Source organism: Alosa sapidissima, chromosome 23 (genome assembly GCF_018492685.1).
Source record: "Alosa sapidissima isolate fAloSap1 chromosome 23, fAloSap1.pri, whole genome shotgun sequence".
NCBI classification, from domain to species: Eukaryota; Metazoa; Chordata; class Actinopteri; order Clupeiformes; family Clupeidae; genus Alosa; species Alosa sapidissima.
Genome location: NC_055979.1, coordinates 15,303,768 through 15,327,236, shown reverse-complemented (window position 1 = coordinate 15,327,236; position 23,469 = coordinate 15,303,768). Strand labels below are relative to the sequence as shown.

The following is a 23,469-nucleotide window of genomic DNA, read 5'->3' as shown; positions in this document are numbered from 1 at the left end:
ACGATGTCCACAGACAAGGTAGAATATGTTGCATGATTTTATGAAAGTACGATGTATTGCAACATCAGATGCAAGTCAAATTTGTAGTTTCTTATGTCTCATTCCAACGAACTACAGATCCACTACCCGATCTGGCAAAATCTGCATTGTGCGGTTATAGCTGATAGAGCCGCGAAGCGAATGCAGAAGTGCAGTTCACCCTGTTAGGAGTTGATGAACCACTGAAACGATTTTGGAAACATTATTTTAAGGTACAAAAAACTCTTTGGTGTTGCTTTAATTTGGGTAGGGGCTTCTGAATGTGTTTTTACCTTGGATTTGGGCACAATGGATTATAACATCTAATCCTGTGTATTAATGTCATTTTGTTATCATTCTAATTTTACTTCATAATGTATTCATTGTTATTGTGAACTCACACAAAACGCACGACCTCCTAAAAGAAGATATGCAAAATTAAGAGTTTCTGTTCCTATTTTTTCACCACATGGGTGGGCACACACAGACACACCCGCACACAGAGCCCACTACCCCTACAGGTTACACTACAGGTATGGTAAAGAAATGCAGGCCATGTTGTATAAAGGTGATAAAGAATTATGATTAAGTGTGAGGAGGAAACTACTGCAGTTAAAGGAATCCATCTCAGGTTCCAGAGCTCACAAGGCTTTTCCTGGCTATGCAACACTGCCACCTTGTGATCAAACACATAAGTTGTCCATGGCCACACGCATACTATGTTTAAATTACATACATAAGCAAAGATTAAAATATATATTTAAAAATGTATAAATATGTATAAATACATGTTTATATAGTGCAGATGGGCAAATGTATGTCCAAATACACCTATCCACCTAGTATTGCCTTCTTACAACATGGCATTCAACAGGCTACAACATGTTGTTGATTTGATAACATTGGAATTTAAAGACATTTTCACAATATGGATGAGAGTATTTTCGATGCTTTATTTATGCACAGTAGCAAAACAAGTGACAGAACAAAGACATAAATGATTCAGATAAATTCCAGTAAAAAAAAATAAAGTAAAAAAATAATCTGTTTGTGGGCCAAAAATGCAGAAATAGCACACTCCAAAACGTAACATAAATACACCAGTTTAAGCCCATAAGCAAGCTTGGAATGTACATTTTACAGACTAAAAAATAACTCACAAATAAAAAAAAATCCAATACATCCTCATACCCTTCCCCATTCACAAGGATTGAGACGTCCATCCTACTTCACCCGTGTTTGGTGGTTTGGTTACCGTGAAAACATCCATGCTGCGTTGTGTCATGTCGTGTTTTTTTATGGCATAAACAATGTGTCATTGTTGCGGATTGAACTTCCATTCGAGGCTTCTTCAGGAATATCAGGCATATAAACAAACACGGGAAGGTCACAGCGAGGTCAGCCTCAGGTTCCCTCCCCTTAGCGGAGAGCAGTGGGTACACAGCCTGTTACCAGAGAGACCAGTTGCAATGGTCACATGTTATATAAATGTTTGGCTGTGCCTTGCGTATGTGACGTTAAATTACCTACTGTAGGGGATATTTTTAACAAATCATCAAAGAATGACATTTAGTTACCCCTGCTGTATTATGAACACAAATTCATCCACATCTGAAACACACACACACACACACACACACACACACACACACACAGATACAGACATGCAGGAACTGGACATTTTATAAACAGGAGAGGTTTGTTATGGATGTCTATACATTCACCTCTTGAACCATCAAGATGTTTGTTTCTCCACCAAATGGAAGCAGGCTTCTGCTTTTTCCAAGCAACAGAAATGCACATAAAAATGCATACAGTATAGTATACATACTGTGTACCAATAAAACACATGTAACATATACATCCATATAAAATGGACGTGAGAATGTGCCTCTAGAGTAAGGCACAGGAATGAATCGGAAACGGGTGAAAAAGCACTGACGTCAGATGTCTTTTTATTTATCGCCAATGCAGATAGCTGAGGACAATCTTGACCCTGTTCCTGAGCTGGGTTAAAGCCAGGTTCATTTCCAGACATTTCTACACACATCCTCTCAGAGACGGAAACTTGTTAAGCAAATCAAAATGGGAAGAACAGACTATGGGGTTTGCTTATCTGCTTTTGTCAAAACAGTAAGTTCCTCCAGATACAGATGTATGTATGATTGTGTTGATGCACTCTGAGTCCACCATCATCCATATCAACACCTTTTCCCACTTATTCACTTATTTCACACACTCACCAGTTCACACACTCCTAAATACCCCCTGCACCCCCAGCTCCAACACACACACACACACACACACACACACTAACCGTTGCTGTAGGGGCTCTCTGGGTGACCAAGCCGTCATCTGTTGGTGGAGGAGGCACGGGTGTTAAAGGCCTGGGTGAAGCGCTGGGCCCTCTGGGCAACGGCCAGGGCGAAGAGTGACAGCCCCCCTGGGGACTCGGAGACAGGCAGCTTCCCAGAGCCACAGGACCCAGGGGTGGAGGACAAGTCCACTGGGTGGTGTTCGGCCTCAGTAGGGGAGTACTGACTCGCTTTAGCACTCTCTTTCCAAAAGACAGGCGGAGGAGGTGGGGGGAAGAAGTCTTCCTTTTCTATCTCTTCCCTTTTTTCTTCTTCCTCATCCTCCTCTTCCTGCTCACCTCCGTCATCTTCATCTTCATCATCATCATTCTCGATGCTCTCTTTCTCGCTGCCATCAAATCCCTCATCGTCTTCTCCTTCTCCCTCCTCCTCTTCCTCCTCCTCTTCCTTGTCTTCTCCTTCTCCCTCCTCCTCCTCTTCCTTGTCTTCCTCCTCTTCCTCCTCCACCTCATCCCTCTCTTGTTCCATCCTTTCTTCATGAGATGCCTTCCCCTCCTCCCACTCCTCCTCTTCATCTACATTCTCTTCTTTTTCCTCTTCCTCCTTTTTTTCTACATTTCTTCCCCCCTGATCCTCCCGCTCATCATATTTCCTCTCTCCCTCTGCCCTGTCTGTGTTCTGGTAATGTGGTTCTCCGTTTAAAACAGGGACCCTCTTCTGAAGTTCCTGCATGAGGGAGGTGTGACCCACTGTGCTCCTCTGTGAGACCCAGAATGGGACTCCACTGCTGGATTTCGGTTTGGTGTCTGGGGCCCTCCAGTCCTTGCTTTTATCTGGAAGGAAGGAAGGAAGAGGGACAGAAAAGACCGAACAGAGAAGACAGAAACATGAATACATGATGGAAGGAAGGAAAGAAGGGAGGGAACTCCATCAAGCTAAAAAATCCTCTACTGATCAGCCCAATCTGTACCTGATTATATGAACGACGTCAGACATCTTGGTGAACCATTTAACTACACACAGTTGTTTCCCAGGTGGTACTGGGCAAACAAAATCATTCCTCAGCAAGTATATCTTCTTACCTGCTGATTCTGAGGCATTTCCTTCATGTTCTCCATTTCCTGTGGATCTGCTGTTTGGTTCTACCTGTTCTGAATGGGGCCCTAGACCTTCCAAAGACTGCTGCTTTTCCAGGACTACCTCCACCTGGTAGGTCCTGTGCTGCCTCTCCCTGTCCCTCAGCTTGGGGATGATGGTGAAGGTGGTCAGGCCGCTCCCGCTGCTCCGCAGCAGTCGCCCGGACGACGAGCCTACACCCATCCAGCTAGGGCTGTTTCGCCGGCTGGAGCCGATCGACGGCGTCCGGCGAGAGGGCGAAGCTGGAGACTCCGCTGGCCCCTCTGGCTGACCGCCGGGTGTGGGTCCGTCACACTCTGACTTCCTAGACCCACACTCCACACACACAGAGCACTCTTCACAGGGCCTGAGTTGGAACGAGAGGGGTTAGTTTGAAGATTTTGCTTGTAAATATGTTTTGTAAAGAGACAGTTTGGAAGTCAGCATCATTGTCAGTAACATCTTGTTCACTTACATTTGTTTGGTTTATTTAAAGCAATCTTTTTCCTTAAAATAACATCTTCATAACTCATTTTGATGACATGCTGACTTATACTGGTGTCTCTGACAGTGTTGATGTGCCTCCAGAATGTCTGGAATGCACTATGCACTATATAGGAACATGACTCTTTTCATACTGTGGACACACTAAATGGACATCCAATATGTTGAAAATTGCAGAGGGGAATAAATAGCAATACTTACATTGTGTTGCTGTAAATTAATAATCTATTATGGATCTTAGTGAGGTTGAACTGAGAGGCCAGCGGGTATTCAACTTGGACAAATAGAACAATTTGTTAGAAAAAACAAACCCAGAGCTCATACTTGTCATTGGAGTGCAGTTCTTCACACAGACAGTCCCCTGTGCCGTTAGTCGTATGGTGAATAAGTGCTGCGACTGGATAGTTTATTGATTGGTCTTCATTCAAGGTTTCCTCTGGAACCTCCCTCACAGGAGCCAAATTACCCAAGACATCTGCAGAAGGAACACCCACAAATGTATGTTTAACACAACAAACAAACAAACAAACACCTGCACTCAGGGGTTAAAGTGAGGGGGGGGGCGGGGAGGAATGCAGTTCCGCCACCTCAGATAGATTAATAATAAATATATTCTTTCATACCAATGATATAGCACGATGATATTGTTAAAATAAATTGTGAGTTAATTTGTCGCGTGTACAGAGGTGACCAAGAAGCTAGCAATTCTTGTCCAAAATGTATCGCTACACCATGATACTCAATATGTTGTCCAACGCTGAGTCATTTTCACCGTTGCACCGATACTGGATTTTAAGGGTTCCCCCACCTGCCAAATCCCACTTTAACCACTGCCTGCACTCATACAACCCCCCCCCCCAGAAAACAAATACGCATGCATGCCCTCACACCCACACATAAACAAAAACCTCAGGAATGGCAAAAGGCAGATAGGGAATCTTTTTCAGATGCATCAGCTCGATTACTAAGGCCATATCCACATTAAGAGGAGTTGAAATAAATGCACATATTTGAGGTGAAAATGATCTCCGTCCACATTGTTGATTTGTATCGTTTTTCAAAAGTGTTGCGCCACACTAGAACACAAAAACGCCATAGAAGTGTGGCGTCTGGAACACTCAAATTTATCACCATCATGGCAACGGCAAGTCATTCCATCTGAAACTTTCACTGTCCACACTACAATGCGAATCTGGCGTTTTCAAATTTATAGACCTCAAGAGAGTTTTTTTTTTTTTTTCGAAAAGCATCGTTTTTCAATGTTGGAGTATATACATATAGTATATAAGTATATAAGAATATGCCGTTTTAGTGTGGACGGAAGGGCTAAATGGATAAATAATTATACATATTCATATTTACCAAGTTAAGTGTGAACAGGACCTAAAGCACAGAACCAAAGCATAAAGGTAATGTGAAGTAGGAACAGGACATTTCTCTGTTATAAACCAACCTGTACAAAATTAAACTTGGGAGCAGATATTTGGGTATTCCTGTCTTCACTGTTTGGTGTTCAGGGGTGAATGGAGTAGCACTCTGCTACACCACACACACACACACACAAACACACGCACATGCACACGCACACACTCTGTGCTGAATGTAGCCTTTATCAGACAGAGGATTTTCCTTTGCAGCATGTCAGAAATGCACTGTACCTGCATGCAGACCCTGAGATTGGCACTTTACATGTATCAAGGCCCTTACACATAGGAAGCAGCAATGGCACTCTGAAACCCATTATTTTCAATGGTGGAAGAACGGTTTCTGCTGTGCCGCTCTTGCACGCACGCGCACGCACGCACGCACACGAACACGCACACACACACACGCATACACACACACACACACACACACACAATACATGAGTAAGTTTCATGTATAATGCTCAGCGAAACTTCATAAGTACACTGTGCGAAATCTGTAATAAGACTTTGTCCCTCTTGTCACAGCATGTGGTATTTCTTTGTTTAACTGCATTTATTTTTGTTTTTTTTTATTTGTCTATTTTCTTACCATAAACACACTAGAAAGTGGAACCACGCTTCCATGCTGTGAGGGTAATTGATTTATTCAAATGTGGTCTAACCGGACTTGCAGTCATTAAGACAGTTTGACATTAGTCACATGAAAACTTAAAATATTTAAAAATTAATTTGGCAAAATAATATGAGTCTCACAGAGAAAATCCTGCATATTAAATTAGAAACAGAATGATATAGAGTACAGTAAACACAAGGTAAAGGAATAGGCCAGGAAGAATTATGATCCCATTTTAGACCAGACACAGAACATACACAGACACAAAAATAAAAAACACAATAAAATCAATAACTAAGCACTTAGCTTTGTGATATATGTGCCCAAGTACAATTTATGCTTGTGTATAAAATATACTAAATCAAGTAGTGTGATACTGTTAGGTAACAAATGTAAAGAAGCAATTTAATTGGTTGGTTGCCAGACTAAGGCACAATTGGCCCAGTATATGGTACTGTCATGGAGTGTGCAAGGAAGCAATGGAATGTCCATGGAGTGTTACAAAGACCAATGCCTGATATTCAGCATTTTCCTACGCATCAAAGATGCCATTTTAAACTTGAATACATCTCTGGTTGACATGGTCTAGAGGTGTTCTGCCTATACTTATATTTTAGTTATTCTAGTTAGTCGTACACTACAGCAAGCTTGTGACATTATGAGAGAGAGATAGATGTATTTACAATATCCAAAAGTGAGGATTTACACAGACTAAATGATCAAACAAAACAAACAAACAAACATATCAGCATCTGCAAAGGGGGGGGGGGGGGGGGGGGGGCAAACGGACACCGACACCGAAACAACAGTTGACATGACTCGACATGACGTACATACACATAACAATAATAAAACAAGACATATTATAACCTGGATGATCAATAAGAGACAAGATAAGACACAGAAACAACATGAAACACGGCTGTGACGGGACGTGACAGTGACGCTGAAGCAGCAGGAGAGCGGGGGCACCATGGGAAGGGGGGGGGGGCATCCCACGAAGCACCACAGGAGAGGAGGACAAGTGGAGGAGGAGGAGGAGGAGGAGGAAGAGCAGCGGGTCAAGGGAGGGCGTGGGGACCAGAGAGGGCGAGAACCGTGGGGGCACCTCAAAAGCCCTCTCTCACTCGCCCTCTGCTGAACACTCTGGGTCTAGACCGAGGAGAGAAAAGGAGGGGTGGGGGGGGGGGGGGGGGTAAGTGTGATTTAAGAGGCACATATTTAGGCAGGAGAACTCTACAGTGCTTTGATGATGCTTTTAACTGGTGACACCTTCTGTGTGTCTGTCACAAAGGACGGAAACTGAATTTAGCTTGGCCTGGATATCATCTACTAGACACCCCAAGCAAAATGTTACAGTTCCCACTACATGGCAGATCAGCAAGACTTGCAATGTACAACATATACTGACTGCTCGTATGTGTGAATGTGTATTACATTCCAATTAGTCATCATCCTGTTGACCTGTTTAATTTCATCAATCGCATGGAGGCAGATTTCTGCTTAACGATGAGTATTGATTCACAGTTGATAATACAATGGTTTGGATCAGGCTCATAGTGACCCTTCAGTGAATTGATTACATAACAAGAGGAGGTCTATGCTGAAGGAATAAATACCCGCTCACACCGAGAACGATAGCAATAAAGATAACTGTAACTATAATGATATGAGTCCACACTAACCAATGATATGGATAGTCTCTTTTCATGTTGATGAATGTGAAAATTTGATGGCTGTGAGCTTTTTAACATTTTTAAAAATTGTTCTGAAAGTGATTATTGTTTACAGTATGTGTGGACGTTGTCATTCATATTAGCTAGAGCAATTTTTTTGCCCTCATCATTACAGTTATTATTCTTGATGTGAACAGCCCTTAAGAAAACTCAATGTCAAGGGGCTATCACATTGTACACGGTTTGCGCTGCGCTTGCCGCTAGGTTGCTCTTGGTTGAGGTAACGTCCCAAAGATTTTTATTGTGCTTGCCGCTGAGCTCAGTGCAAAATACTAATGACTTACAGCGCACCGCGGTCAAAGTTCAACTTCATTGAACTTTGACTGCGGCACGGGCAAGAGCGGCGAAGCGGCAAAATGCCAATTGGGCTGCGCTTTGCTCAGCGCAGCGGCAGACCTGTTCTTGCGCACGCAAGCCGTTGACTATAATGCCTTTCATAGCGCATGCCGCGTGTAATGTGATAGGCAATAGATGCTTGATCCAGTGTTACTTCAGAGATCAGTGATCAGATCCTTAAGCTATATGGATAAGCATAGTAAATGGATATGTAAACGTGCATATCGACAGTAAACGTGCTTTGTAATACAGCTATCTAGACTAGAGAATTTCTTATTGACAAACAAAGAAGAGAGGAACATAAGGGAAATGTAGCTGCTTACAATCAGGGAGTGCACCTTTAAGAAACAGGCCACATTTGTTCCACATGGCAAGTGCTCAAGCTTGGATTAAGTGCTGATACTGGGACAGACAGACGGGACCTGGGATGTGAGGATGTGACCTGGGAGACTGACCTAAGATAAGCAGTTCATATATACCTGATGCTGTGGACATGTAGGGCGTCTTCATACTTATTTTGTTCCAGATCATGGGCTGAATCGACACACATTTTGAGCTTGTCCCTGGGTTTGTTTTGTGTTCACAACGCAACATTTAGAGTGGGACAAAACTAAACGAAACTCCACACGCAATTTTAACTACTCTGAAATCGATATTGACAGACGCTCCTGATGGAAGGTGCCACTCTAGAGTGCCACTGGATTAGAAACGACTCGAGGCAAACTCTTCTACATGGTCTTGATCTGTTTGTTTTGTTCCGATACACAGTGTGATTGCTGTGTTCACACACACCGCAATAAACTTATCTTTGTGGGGAAATGATCCATATTCTAATTCTCCAAACAAGCGAGATGTGAAAACACCCTTCGGTTTGAGGGGACTCACCTTTACAAACGAGGTCCTCTGGGGCATCATCGTCTGGTGTGGGGGGACTGGAAGGTGGGGGGAGGGCAGGGGGAGGGGGGGCTCGCCGCTTGGTTCTCTTCAGAGAAGACTCACTGGATGAGCTGTGACTGAGCGTGGTCTTGACACACACACACACAAACACACACAATAATTATAATGACCGAAAACATAAACTGAAAATAATAACAACACTCGAAAATGTAATACACTTAAAAAGATATTTAGTTCTGGTATGAGTATAGAAATAGAGAGTACACATTTTCCCCACTCACCTCTTTCCCAGAATCCTCGGCGGTGAGAACAGGCTGGCTGGTGTTCAGGTTGGTGGGGAAGCTCTGGGAGGCCAGCATGGGCGGCAGCGGTGCCCGTCTTTTCTTGGACTTCTCCGAGGGCAGGGTGCTGCAGCGGGAGGTCAGGAAGCTCAAGCTGAGAGTGCGCTGCTTCTGGAGGAGAGGGGAGGTCGGGACGCTCGCAGATACGTTCTGATGGATGAATACAAACAAGGATGGATAGATAGATAGATAGATAGATAGATAGACAGAAAAAAAGACAGACAAATAACAGACAGACAGACAGATAGATATTATTAGCCACATAACCAAGACTAGGGGAATTTGAGTTTGGGACAGTGTGCCTTTACTTTTGTCCATATATGGATTGTGCTGCAGTGCAGACATTACTGTACATGTGTTATCGCTAGACATTACAGACATAACATACTCTATATATTCCAAAGGCTACATAGGGAACGGTAGACAGAAATAAGTAAGGAGGGGACTTCACAAGGGGGTCAACAAATTACTGGTGAGTGAGCTGAAGGACTGGGATAGGCTGCCCAATGAATCAATAATGCAATCATATATCTGTCATAGGGCCTCCGTGGCCTACTGGTTAGGGAATCGGACTTGTGACTGGCTGGTTCGATCCCTGACTGGTAGGAAAAATGTGGGTGGGAGTGATTGAACAGTGCTCTCCCACATTCATATCCACGGATGAGGTGCCCTTGAGCAAGACACCTAACCCCCAACTGCTCCCCGGGCGCCAGGACTAAGGCTGCCCACTGCTCCAGGTGTGTATGTGTGCTCCTAGTGTGCTTACTGAGGGTTAGTGTGTGTGTGTGTGTTGTACACTACCCCCGGATGGGTAAAAAGTACAAATACAAGCATACTTGGCCTATAAACTTGATTCACATCATTCATTCAACCAGACAAAAAGGGATAGATTTCTGTGCAATAATGGCTTAATATCCAAGCACATGCACACGCCGCTATCTATGCACACCGGAACAAATGCATACACTTACACACCTTCTGAGTTTTCTTTTTAGCTATTCTAAAAAAACTGAAGAAGCTCTTGTTGTCCTTCCCCTTCTCACTCTTCTCTTTGGCAGGCGGGAGTTTGTTTTCCTTGGAGGCTAATTGGACGTAAACAGAAATAGATCTGACAAACTGAGCTAATTAAGGCCATGTTCAATCACACCAACAAACTGCACTGTCCATGGGCACGTTCATTCACACCAACACAGCACACATTATGTTCATTCACACCAACAAATCAGCACAGAAACATGGGAGAGTTCATGCTCACTAACGAGCCATGTGCAACTTCATTCATATTCACACATAATCATTGCACGTCTCCATAGGGAAGTTAACATGATGACACAGTGTACTGCAATAAAGACTGCTTGCGCAAAATAAAGACTTACCTTCACTATCTGGAGTGGTAGCAATGGGCTCTGGGAGATTAATGACTGTGTGTGATAAAGAAAACAACATTCCAGTCAGTGTGATTGGATACAACATTGGCACTGTAGACGTGTAGAAGTGTGTGTGTGAAGACAGCATTACTGTTCCAGCCAATTACAATGCAATGCTGTACATGCCAAGATGTAGTAGATGGACTGTGGGGCTTTGTGTGTATGGTGAGAACACATCAAGAAAATCTAATACATCCACACAAACACACACACACGCCCAAGCCCACACACACACACAAATGCCCTCACAAACTGGTATTACATGCACACACACATACAGTACAAACACACACACGCCCATTTTAAAATTAAATACATACACCTAGAGACACACACACACACACACACACACACAGATATACAGACACACAAATGCCCACACAACGTGGTATTACACACATACGCCAATTTGACAATTAAATACATACACCTATAGACACACACACACACACACACACACACACACACACACACACACACACACACACCTTTCATGTCCTTGGCGAACACCTCCCTGATCCCATGGTCATTCAGTGATTTAGTGAGGTCCAATGGCTCCTCTGATTGGCTGTTGAGGAACAGGAGGGTGGTGTCAGGGTCGTACTCGCACTTGTCACAGATGGCAGGGAGCAACTCGCTCAGAGGCACTTTGGGACTCACACGCACAACTGCCCTGTGCACTTGCCTATAGAAGATCATCAGACGTACAGACACCTGGGAAATGAAGAAAGAAAGGGCAATGTCTGAATTTATAAAACTTACAATGAGTTTATTATTTTAGCAGGCACCATTTTAACCAAAGCAACGTACATTATACCTTGCTCTGACAGTTACAAATACACCTACTCTCTGAAAACAACATGTTTTATTTTTGACATGCTTAACAAGAGTAAGCCACTAATATATACATTTTGCTCAACGAATTGCTCAAACAATTCCTTATGATCTTCTCATTGCCTTGCTCTGACAGTTGAACCACATGAAGACACACCAAAGAGTAAGCAGAATCCTTTTACTTTTACAAATGTACACAATGCTTTTTACATTTAATAAACAATTTGTAAAGAGTTCATAATTTGTTAAAATCAAGCAATATTTAAGCAACATTTCTTCATTTAGCAAACACTATTATCCAAAACGACTTACCACAGTTTTCAATTAGTTTATGTCGCACCTAATATTTCACATAGTCTAGTGGATAGATTTAGGAAGTGGGAAATGACAGGCTACGGCCTCTCACTTGGCCCTCTCAGTGGTCGTGTCTCCATTACGAAAAGGTAGCGGGATTTACCAGACTCCGGAGGTGACGCAATCATGCAAAATGTTTCGAACACCGAAAGCAGGTAGGAGTAGCCCCGGTGAGTTTGTGGAGTTGATGCTCGAAGGTTAGTCAGGCCTTGCTGAAGTTGCAGTAGCCCAAGTCACAATCCTCTATGCTGATGTTGAAAAAACACCTAAATACAATCTACGAGAATTTGTGATTAACGCACGGTGTTGCAGTGACAGATGTAATGAGATAATAGAGTTCACTCAAAATAATAATAAGGATTGAGAATAAAGACGAAAGGTTGAGATTAAAGTCAACATATTTCAAAATTATTTTTAAAAATTTTGCGTTTAATGTTGACATGTTAACTTTAAAGTTGACATATCGAGTTTAATCTGGTCATGGCAAAAATATGTTTTTTCTTCATGTGTGGCCCTAATACGTAGTTTTAGGTAGGCTCAGTTAGCTAAAATGTTGCCTACTGTTTAACTAATGGGCAGTTTAGTATGTGATGAGCATGAGGAGATAGCACCTATCAAAGCTGCTGAGAGGATATCAGAAAGGAAGGGTCATGTTGTAACACCAGTACCGATACCCCTCCCTACCTCCGTCGTCTCCTTGTCACCACAAAGACACAACAACATGGAATACACTACTGGAATACATGCTGAAAGCGGAGCATCTGCAACAAACTTCCCAGAACCTCAGCAGGCAGATGGAGACTCTGGATCAATTTTCAACCCCAACCTCCTTGATTTCCCATCACCACCCACACCCAATCACGTCCCCACCCAATCAAACTCCCCAGGCCACACAAACCCCCCTAATCTCCCATCCCCATCCCCACCCCTTCATCCCACCACCCACTCAAACTCCACAGGATCCCCTGAATACCCATCACCATCCCCACCCAAGCACATGATGTTCCCTGCAAGAATGGAGAGACTGCTACCAGTAGCCATGCAGAGTTTTACTAGCCCAAGATCATTAGCACCAAAGAAGCGAAGGGCACCTCCACCCCCTCGCCCTCCCCCTCCCCGTTTAGAAGGATCTCTTAAGCAGCAGCAACCTCTTAGTTCATTTTCTCAGCCGGCATATAGCATGGAATGTGCAGTGGAAAATACAGATGGCAGCAGCAGGGGACAATTATATGATGACTGTATTGCATGATATTCTCAGGGTCCCTGCAATATAAATGGTACTGACAGTAGTTTTGAGAACATGCCGGGACCCAGTAAGCCCATGACATTCTCTATTCCTGTATTGACAAGAAATAGAACACAAATGCATCGAGCTTATAGGGTAAACCAGTCCAATCTCCTACCCGTACCACATCAACCTCAGATTTCCCCCATGGATCATATTTCCCCAACACTTAAACTAACAAAACTAGCACTCCTAAATATCAGATCTCTTTCAAACAAATCATTCTTAATTCATGATCTAATTTGTACACACAACCTTGATTTTTTACTTTTAACTGAGACATGGTTAGATCAAGCAAACAGTGCTGCTACTCTCATCGAATCAGCTCCCCCAAACTTCAGTTTTTTGAGTGCTACCAGAGCAAATAAAAGAGGTGGGGGGATAGCCACAATTTTCAAGACGTCTTTTCAGTGCAATCAGTCGTCATTCGGTGACTTTACTTCATTTGAATATCTGTGTGCATGCATTAAGTCTTCTCCTCAGATTTTATTACTGACAATTTACAGGCCTCCAAAACATTCAGCTAAAGTTTTTCTTGAAGAGCTAGGTGAACTGCTATCAGTTGTTTGCATAGAGTATGACTGTCTTATTATATCAGGGGATCTAAACTTGCATGTGGATAATCCTGAAAACAATTATGCCAAGGAATTCATTGCACTAATCGATACTTTCTCCCTAACACAGCATGTACAGGGGCCAACACACTCTCTCGGCCATACCCTCGACCTTGTTATCACAAAGGGTCTCGATGTCTCTACAGCTGTTAAAGACCTGGCCTTATCTGATCATTTTTGCGTGTTCTTTGATGTGTCTATGTCCCCACACACTCAAAACACAGCTATGATGGTAAAAAGGAGAATCATAAATGATCAGACAAGTGCTCTCTTTGAGCAAGCACTTTCACTAAAGTCAAGTCAACTGTCAGACTCTGAAGACTTATTTGATCACTTTAATGCAAAAATGGCAAACATTATGGATGACATTGCTCCATTACAATTCAAGAAAGTTAAGGACAAACAGAAAGCACCATGGAGGCAAAATCCAGCAGTTAAACTTCTAAAAAGAGAGTGTAGGAAGACTGAAAGAAAATGGCGTAAATACAAACTTCAGATCCACTATGAAATCCATAAAGAGATGCTCCGCACATATAACTCTGAAATATGCAAAGCAAGACAGTCTTTCTTTTCTAACATTATCAATAGAAGTTCAAATAACACTCGTATTCTATTTTCAACTGTTGATAAGTTAACAAATCCCCCCTCACAATTAGCGCCTGAACTTCTCTCAACTAATAAATGCTATGAGTTTTCATCTTTTTTTAAAGGTAAAATTGACAAAATCAGACTCAACAGATCTGCTCAATTACAAATTCAACAACCTGAACTTCCAGCAACAAACAGAGGGAAACTAAACTTGATGTCAGAGTTCAGCTTGATAGACTACGAAACACTTGAAAAAACGGTACAGAATCTCAGCCCTTCCACATGTGTCTTAGACACTCTGCCTACCAATTTCTTCAAAACTGTTTTTCACCTCATAGCGGCGGATGTCCTTCAAATTGTAAATGTATCATTGCTGTCTGGCACTTTTCCTAAGTCACTGAAAACAGCTGTTGTAAAGCCACTTCTCAAGAAGAATAACCTGGATGCCTCCATGCTAAACAATTACAGGCCCATATCCAATCTACCTTTTATTGGCAAAATTATTGAAAAAGTAGTCTTTAATCAATTAACCACCTTCCTAACATCAAATGGGTATTTTGATTACTTTCAGTCTGGTTTTCGGGCAAATCACAGCACTGAAACAGCTCTCATTAAAGTTTCCAATGACATACGCCTCAACACAGATTCAGCTAAAACATCAGTCCTAGTGCTACTGGACCTTAGTGCAGCATTTGACACTGTTGATCACAATATTTTACTACACAGACTAGAACACTGGGTTGGATTTACAGGCATAGTTATCAGCTGGCTAAAATCATATCTACAAGAAAGGAGCTTCTTTGTTGCCATCGGAAACTGTACCTCAACACCAACGTCCTTGACCTGTGGTGTTCCCCAGGGGTCGATCTTGGGGCCACTATTATTCAACCTCTATATGCTCCCACTTGGACAAATCATTCAAAATAATTTGATTTCATATCATAGCTATGCAGATGACACACAAATTTACTTAGCTCTATCACCAAACAACTATGGTCCTCTTGAATCTATGTGTCAGTGTATAGAACAAATCAACACCTGGATGTCTCAAAATTTTCTTCAGCTGAACAAAGAAAAAACTGAAGTAATTATATTTGGTAAAAATGAGGAAAGACTTAGGGTTGCCACTCTCCTTGACACAAAAGGGTTGAAGGCAAAGGATACTGTTAAAAACCTTGGTGTATTAATTGACAGTGATCTAAATTTCAACAGCCACATGAAAGCGATAACTAAATCAGCTTTTTACCACCGCAAAAATATTGTCAAACTCAGAGGGCTGATGTCAAAACATGACTTAGAAAAACTCATTCATGCATTTATCTCCAGCAGGGTTGATTACTGCAATGGACTGTTCACATGCCTTCCTAAAAAGACTATTAAACAGCTTCAGGTGATACAAAATGCAGCAGCTAGGACTCTAACAAAAACTAAAAGAACTGACCACATTACTCCAATTCTTAAGTCCTTGCACTGGCTTCCAGTAAGTCACAGAATTGACTTTAAAGCACTATTGCTTGTTTATAAATCAGTAAATGGAGCAGGACCTAAATACTTGTCAGACATGCTTCAGCAGTACACACCTTCTCGTCCTCTCAGGTCCCAGGTGAAAAACCTGCTAGTAAAACCTACAGTTAGAACTAAACATGGTGAAGCAGCTTTTAGCTGCTATGCGGCTCAGCTGTGGAACCAACTTTCGGATGACATTAAAAAGGCCCCAACTGTAGCCAGTTTTAAATCTAGACTTAAGACCAAACTGTTCTCAGACGCTTTCTGCTAACTGTGCCGAGTTACAAATTCTGAATCTGCCTCGATAATTATTCTACTTTGTCTTTTACTTTTTTTACTACTTTTGCCTTTGTTTTTGCTTACTAATTATTCTTTATTTTTAAATGATTTTACCTTGTGTTTTATGTTTTCCTTTTATTATGATCTTTACCTTTTAACTATTCTTTGACTATATCGCCCTTCTATGCTTTTATTTGTTATTATCGTTTGGTTTTGTTTATGTAAAGCACATTGAATGACCTCTGTGTATGAAATGTGCTATATAAATAAACTTGACTTGACTTGACTTGACTAGTAGCGCTATCAAAACGTCAACAAGTTAATTTGTTGATCCCCTCACAGTATCCTGAATTGGTCAGAGATGGTTAAAACGACAACGACTAACTTTTAGAATCACAAAATTGTAAAACTCTGTGGGTGAACCCATAATCAGTGCAAAACAAAGCCATAGGTCTCTTCTTTCTGGAGGTTTGAGTTTATCACTGAGCGACGTACTTGGAATACCCCTTGGGCTATGTAATAAATGCCAGGGGTTTTGTTAGTACCTAGCTCTTCCAGTGGAGAACTTTTATTTTCCCTGCTCAAGGGGTTGCTCCCATCCTCCCATAGGGAGTTGAGTTGGAAACCATGCAAACCCCCAGACACTTGAAAGACAGAGGAAGACCTACCAGACCCACACACCTGCCTGTCAAAGGCAGTGGATGACCTCAAGCAGAAACACATAGCATCTCTGATAATGCTGAACTGCAACCTGTTTTGGTTCTTGAGTAGGCGACACTGAGCAGGCTGTCGCCTAGGGCGAAAATGCCTGGAAGGCCGCACGCATACATTTTTAACTTGAGTTCCCTCTCAGGTCCTCTCCTCTCCTTCAATTCTCCCACCTCTGGCACGTAGGGGCCTTTCCTCTTGGTCCTTTCGTCCTCTCCTCTGTGTCTTAGGACAACCTTCTCAGCATCCAGGGAGCCAATCAGAGAGTTGGGTTTGAACTTGATGTGATTCTGATTGGGCGACACCAGCTCCATGATGTGCTCGGATGGGTTTAGGTGATACTCGCCACAGAGTGTGACCAATAAATCCATCACTGGTTTACTAGGTTAACAAAACAACAATGGAAGACATGTAAATAAACTACATTGCTAAGAGGGATATTCCACCATTTGAGGAATTACACTCATTTTCCACCTCACCTTGAATTAAACAATTGATTTTTACCTTTCTCAAGTTCATCCAGCCATTCTCTGAGTCTGGCGATAACTCTTTTAGCTCCAGCCTAGCATAGATCATTGAATTGGATTACACCATTAGCATCTTGTCTGCTAGCATCATGTTTAAAAGTGACTAAGATCTCCGGAAATTTTCCTATTTAAAACTTGTCTCTTCTCAAGTTAGAAAGTGTAATAAAACTAACGGAAAAGGAAACGTGGCGATTTTCTAGGCTGATTTGACATGGAACTATACTCTGATTCAGGCGTAATAATCCAGTCACTAACCAATTCGAGAACGGCTGGATGAACTGGAGAAAGGTAAAAATCAATTGTTTAACTCAAGGGGAGGTGGAAAATGAGTGTAATTCCCCAAATGGTGGAATATCCCTTTAACCATTGACACATGACAATAAGTGAGTAGGATTTAGCAGAAAATGTTATCCAAAATGACAGGGAGTCTTGGTGTCGGGGATCAAACATGGGACACCCAGCCACAATGCTACCATTGCTCCACCATGTTCACATGGAGTATCTATCTAGTACATTTTACATGAGCCATATGAATGGTCAATGGTAAATTGACTGCATTTGTAGAATACTTTTCACCAAAGCACTTTACAGGCAATTTCTGATACACAGTGTATCCATGCACATACACATTCACACATAGGCTACTGATGGGCAAGGCTGCCATGCTAGGTGCCAATCTGCATTAGTACATTCTAAAGATTCCAAATGTGAATCTTGCCGAGTAACACTGGGAAAGGGCTCTGGAAATCCACATGCAAGACACTGGATGATGTCAAATAAAGGAAAAAGAAAATAAAACTAAGTGTGTGTGCATATTATTACCCTTAAACTGAAGTGGACCAGCAACAAGTGTTTGTTTATTTATTTTGGAGATGGGGGTATCCTCTCCGTGACTCACCTCCCATGCACGGTGGCCGTCTCCTCAGTGCCTCCAGGCAGCAGCACAGTCAGGGTCAGCTCCCTGTCCACCATGTCCTCACACACCTCCATGACAAACAGGGGTGTGTGTGTGTGTGTGTGTGTGTGTGTGCCAACAGAGCTCACACAGGCTGTGTGTGTGTGTTTCTCTCTATCTCTGTGTGTGTATATGTGTGTGTGTGTGTGTGTGTGTGTGTAAGTGGGGGCCACAAGGGGATCCTCACTGATAATCACCTGAAGGAAATGAAAGTAAAATGACGACAACATACAACATTTACCAGCTTTTGTCTGAAAGACAAGCAAATATTCACTGCAGGCAATCTACAGTATACCGTTTTTACTCCTGATATTCTACAGCTTATAGGGTTACTGACATCTGTCTTATTTGAATAGTGCTGACACCAATGCTAGTGCATAGCATCCACACTGACATCATCAGCTGAGAAAGGGATGGTCCCAATAGACTTAGTCGGGGAGGATGCCTTGTCCCATGATCGTGACTAACCTCTGTGTGAAATACCTTTCTGAGACTCTAGTGGTGGTGAGGGACTGAATGCAGCACTGAATATCTCCAAACATTACATTGACCACCCCAGAGGAATATATATATATATATATATATATATATATATATATATATATATATATATATATATATATATATATATACACACACACACATACACACTAGAACTGGTGTAAAAATATTAACCACTAGTCAAGTTGTGGCATTGTAGCAAAGTGGGCACATGCCCACCCAGACTTTAGTTATGTTTAAGCCCCCACCCCACCCCCCCTTCCCCTTCCTCTCTAAGTAGTTGAATATAACTTATGCAGTTAAGATTAATATGAATTTAAGATAAATGTGCCATTATCATTTTCTAGCCCCACCTCTAATGCCTACCTAAAATGAAATGTTAGCTTACATAATTCCCCTGGTAACCACTGAGGACAATCATAGGCCTACAACCTCATCTGAAAGACCTAACTTATTAAAATATAATCAGTGTATAAAATATGCCTATAGGGGAATCAGCATTATGAAATTGAAATTAAAAATCAGGGACAGTCTGTGACCTGATGTAAACCTCGAAACCAAATTGCATGTTAAGTCTTAGCAAATGTGAATTGTACCATATGGGTTTGCAGTAGTTTGAATTAAGCAGTGCTCGAATTACGTGGGAGCCAGAGGGAGCCGAGCTCCCATAGAGTGAGGACTGGCTCCCATGAAAGCAACAAAGTCAAAAATCTGAGGGGGTCTCTCATATCTGAAGGTGTCTGGCATTGCAATTTAATCTTAAACAACCGCTCATTATCCATCCCTGTGCGATCTCTTACCATTAAAGACGTTAAATTAAAATATAGGCTACTACGGGACGTAGACCTACCCTACGCTCTTGAACGCAGCATGACACTTCACCACCACACCACTAGACTGAGCAAACCGTATACGATCGTTTTGACAGCACTCACAAATCTGAAGAAGTCACCCTGCTTTGATGCAAGTGTTTTGTCTATTTACATAGGCGTTCATTGGGCTAGCCTATATGGTTTGATATGTGCTGAAAAGTCCTATTTGCTGTTGAACTTGCGCTTCACCTCTTCTATGTTGATTGACAAAGCCATAAATTATGGCCCATAATGCAGCCTACAATGAATGTGTTGTCTGATGATCTGTAGCTATCCTCTGCCATTCAGAGCTCCAGAAAGTTCCCAGACATTTTGAAACACCTGTTAGCAATCTCTGGTCGGAATATTCAATGGCTACCCAACAACATCTCAGTGCAAACTCCAAAATCGTTCCTCTATTAATTTTCTACGGTTCAACAATACTAGAACATAGTTTGGCTGCAATGGCTTATAAACCAGTTAGTGCTTTTTCCCTGTGTATAAGTTATACTACATGCATTATTGTGTTTGACACTGAAGATAGCCTATCTGAGACGGTGGTCTGGTTCAAATGAGTCACGTTGTGAAATTGAGAATGGCACAGAATAAATCGTTTAGTCTATTTATTTGTATTGTGAAATTGAAATGAAATATGGACTATTACAATCAATAATATGTTGAAATTAATTAAAAGCAATAAATTTCTATGAAAAATAGATGTATGTTGTGTGCGTGTGTCAAGGTTAAGCCTAGGCTTACCGTGCGCATATATTGTACGCCTAGGCTATTTCATCGCCTTGTTAGGCTATGCACGGGGTGTGCCAACTTTTTATGAGATAGAGAGACCCCCTTAAAGACAAAAAGATAATTCGAGCCCTGGAATTAAGATGGGCATCACCAAAGATATGCATGATGAGACAAAAGATCAACACCACCAGCGAGTTATTATGACCATAATCAAGTGTACTCACACATAGATGCTATCCAAATCTCAAAGAATTTGCGAAATGTATCTGTATTATCTTCACTAAGACCAGTTAAAGTACTTTATCTGTTACATGTTAATCAACGACACTCAACTCCTCAACATCAGCCACGACCGGACTCCCGTTAGAGTAGCCTAGGCCTAGGCTATATGCAAAGCAGCCAGGCAGTGTTAACTATGCCAGGCCAGGGCCAACGCCCGCCCGTGGAGTATTTTTGGAGTGTGTTCAACAGTGCGTACACTCTACAACAGCTGCGTGTTCCATTCACGGTTATTACCCGCAACGAATCACTGTATCGAAAGGTCAAGCACTTAATTTTCAACTTTTAAGATATATATTGCTGTTCTGGTAATATTTCCCCCGATAAATCGCTGTTGGTTAGATAGTGAGCAGCGGATGTCGGTTTCGGGTCAAGGCGTGCTAGAGGTTGACCAATAGCGTCACTCAACGCCAGAATTTAACACATGCACCACAACTATGGCAGGCGCACGGGGAATGCACCTGTTGCCGATTGCAGGTCAAATTGATAATCAAGTGCCAAGCGTCCTGTCACAGGGAACGAGAACGGCAAAGTGAAGCTTTGCTTCAACAATAACATGACTATATATTTATTTTAGTAAGCACGCTTTTAAGATATGCTCTCCTCTGCACAGAGCAAAACAATTTATCGTCAAAGTGATTTAATTTGATCAGTTAAATTGACTGCTACTGTCTGATTATATTAACTTTTAAAAGAGATGTTTAGTGCTAAGATCCAAGGACAGTATCAAAACACAGCTTGAAGAGCTCTCACATGTGAAACCAATGCACCCTGTCTCAAACTGCCAACCAAAGCACTATCTCCATACAGGATTAAACACCCCTCACTCAACATCTTCAAGTCATAAAGGACTAATTCACTCTTCACTTTTAGTTTACAGGATAAAAAGTCTTAACTTTTCCTTACCTTTAGGTTTCTTGTCCGGCATTCTCCTTGGTTAAAGCACAATCATTCCTGCTGGTTAAAGAGTGAAAGCATGGAGGACAGGACAGGCAGAAGAGGCAGGGTGACAGAGAGAGGCAGGCTTCAGTAATCCCACTGATTTGCACACAGCTTAAGGCCCTGCCCAGTCTTGTGACAGTAGTAAATCTCCCTCTCTCTCTTTCCCCTCTCTCTACTGTATGTCTCTCTCTCTCCCTCTCATTAATGTATGTTAGAAATAGTCATCACCATAGTCGTCACCTCTTTTTGAGTAGTGCTATTTATCAACATGTCTTATATCCTATGTATTTTGATTCATGAGCGAGTATCTCCTCAACTGATTCTTATACAATTATATTATTTTATGTTACAATTTTGCACCATTCAGCGTCTTCAAATAAAATCTGCTTAAAGTCCCAGTCCCAGCTCATAGCCATTCATGTTTCTGTGATATTTATTTAGTAATCCATATTTTTTAAATTAACATTGCAATGAACTGTTTATGTTGTTTCACACCCAATATTAATATTGTGGAGTGTCAGCCATATGTTCAGGCACTGGGGGGACTACTCATGTCTAGACAATATCACTGTGTCAACAGAAGATACCGGAAACTCGGCCCACAGCGAATCATCCTCAGCCAACTAATCAGCTTAACCTACCCTCCACCCCACTGTAGCCAATTAAAGCACTGCAGCTTCAGAGAACTGTGTGTCTGTCTGTCTGTCTGTCAGTGTTTGTGTGTGTGTGTGTGTGTGTGTGTGTGTGTGTGTTTGAAGGGGAGAGGCAAAGAGAACGAGAGAGTGTATATGTTTATGTGTAAGAGAGAAAGAGAGAGAGCTGGAGGTAGAAACACGAGGAAGACAGAGCCCATATTCACAAAGAAAATGGGCTCTGTGTAACAGATTAAGGATATTCTCCAAACAATAGAGATCATGTCAATCACAATTTTAGCGCTGCCAATTTTACGACTAAGAATAATTCACAAAGCATTTCAGCACTTAAAGTAGCACCTAAGTCTGTGAGAGCTTAGAAGTAGTCGAAATTACTCCTAACCCACTGACACCAATTCACAAAAGATCGGAAAGCAGAAGAGAGTACCATCCCATGTTGCGATGCTTTGAAATGCACATGCACAGGCACTTTCACGAATGGCAAGGGACTACATGTGCTGCTTGTAAAGGGTACAAAAACGCCACCACCAACAACCAAAACCATTCATTGTGGAAATGTAAACTACATTGTTTTGTTTTGTTGTTAATCAAACAAATTTACTTCCTGTCTATGCATATGTGTCATCAGAGGTTAAAGTGTGTGTGTGTGTGTGTGGGGGGGGGTATTGTTAAAATAAATAGTGAGTTAATTTTTCGTGTGTACAGAGGTGACCAAGAAGCAAGCAATTCTTGTCCAAAAAAGTATTGCTACACCACGATACTCAATATGTTGTCCAACGGTGAGGCATTTTTCCCCGTTGCACCAACACTGGATTTTAGGGTTTTCCCACCTGCCAAATCCCACTTTAACCACTGTGTGTCATCATATCTAGATGCATTTTAAAAATGTTGCAAATACCCCTAGTGTATTCCTTTACTGTTTCATTTGTATCCTGTCATCTTATTTATTTACTTTATTTATTTATTTACTGTGTTTTGTGGTACTCATGTAGCCTACCTACTCACCTGCACAAACCTGTCACTCATCAGCCTATCACTGTGGTCACTGCAAGCACATCCGTGCATGAGAATTGACGTCAACCATAAAACTGAGCTGTTATCTCAGGAGCTGTTGGT

The 23,469-nt window shown here is 41.9% G+C and overlaps 1 protein-coding gene across 3 annotated transcripts; it reads right to left on the bottom strand.

Annotated features, from left to right (window-relative positions):
* Positions 1–951: 951 nt before the first annotated feature.
* Positions 952–21,816, bottom strand: cobll1a (cordon-bleu WH2 repeat protein-like 1a). Of its 3 annotated transcripts, XM_042081419.1 has the most exons (13): positions 21,665–21,816; positions 18,324–18,577; positions 17,072–17,279; positions 11,416–11,444; positions 11,219–11,298; positions 10,680–10,724; positions 10,279–10,385; positions 9,244–9,453; positions 8,951–9,089; positions 4,278–4,428; positions 3,416–3,816; positions 2,336–3,166; positions 952–1,463 (listed from the first exon to the last, which is right to left on the bottom strand). In XM_042081419.1, exons 2-12 carry the CDS (start codon positions 18,413–18,415, stop codon positions 2,370–2,372), a joined length of 2,259 nt encoding a protein of 752 aa, XP_041937353.1. In that variant the 5' UTR covers positions 18,416–18,577; positions 21,665–21,816; the 3' UTR covers positions 952–1,463; positions 2,336–2,369. The 3 variants fall into 3 exon arrangements, with proteins under 3 accessions (XP_041937353.1, XP_041937350.1, XP_041937351.1); XM_042081416.1 differs by having other exon boundaries at positions 11,219–11,444; XM_042081417.1 differs by lacking the exon at positions 21,665–21,816 and adding an exon at positions 20,704–21,115 and having other exon boundaries at positions 11,219–11,444.
* Between the last annotated feature and the right edge of the window lie 1,653 nt (positions 21,817–23,469).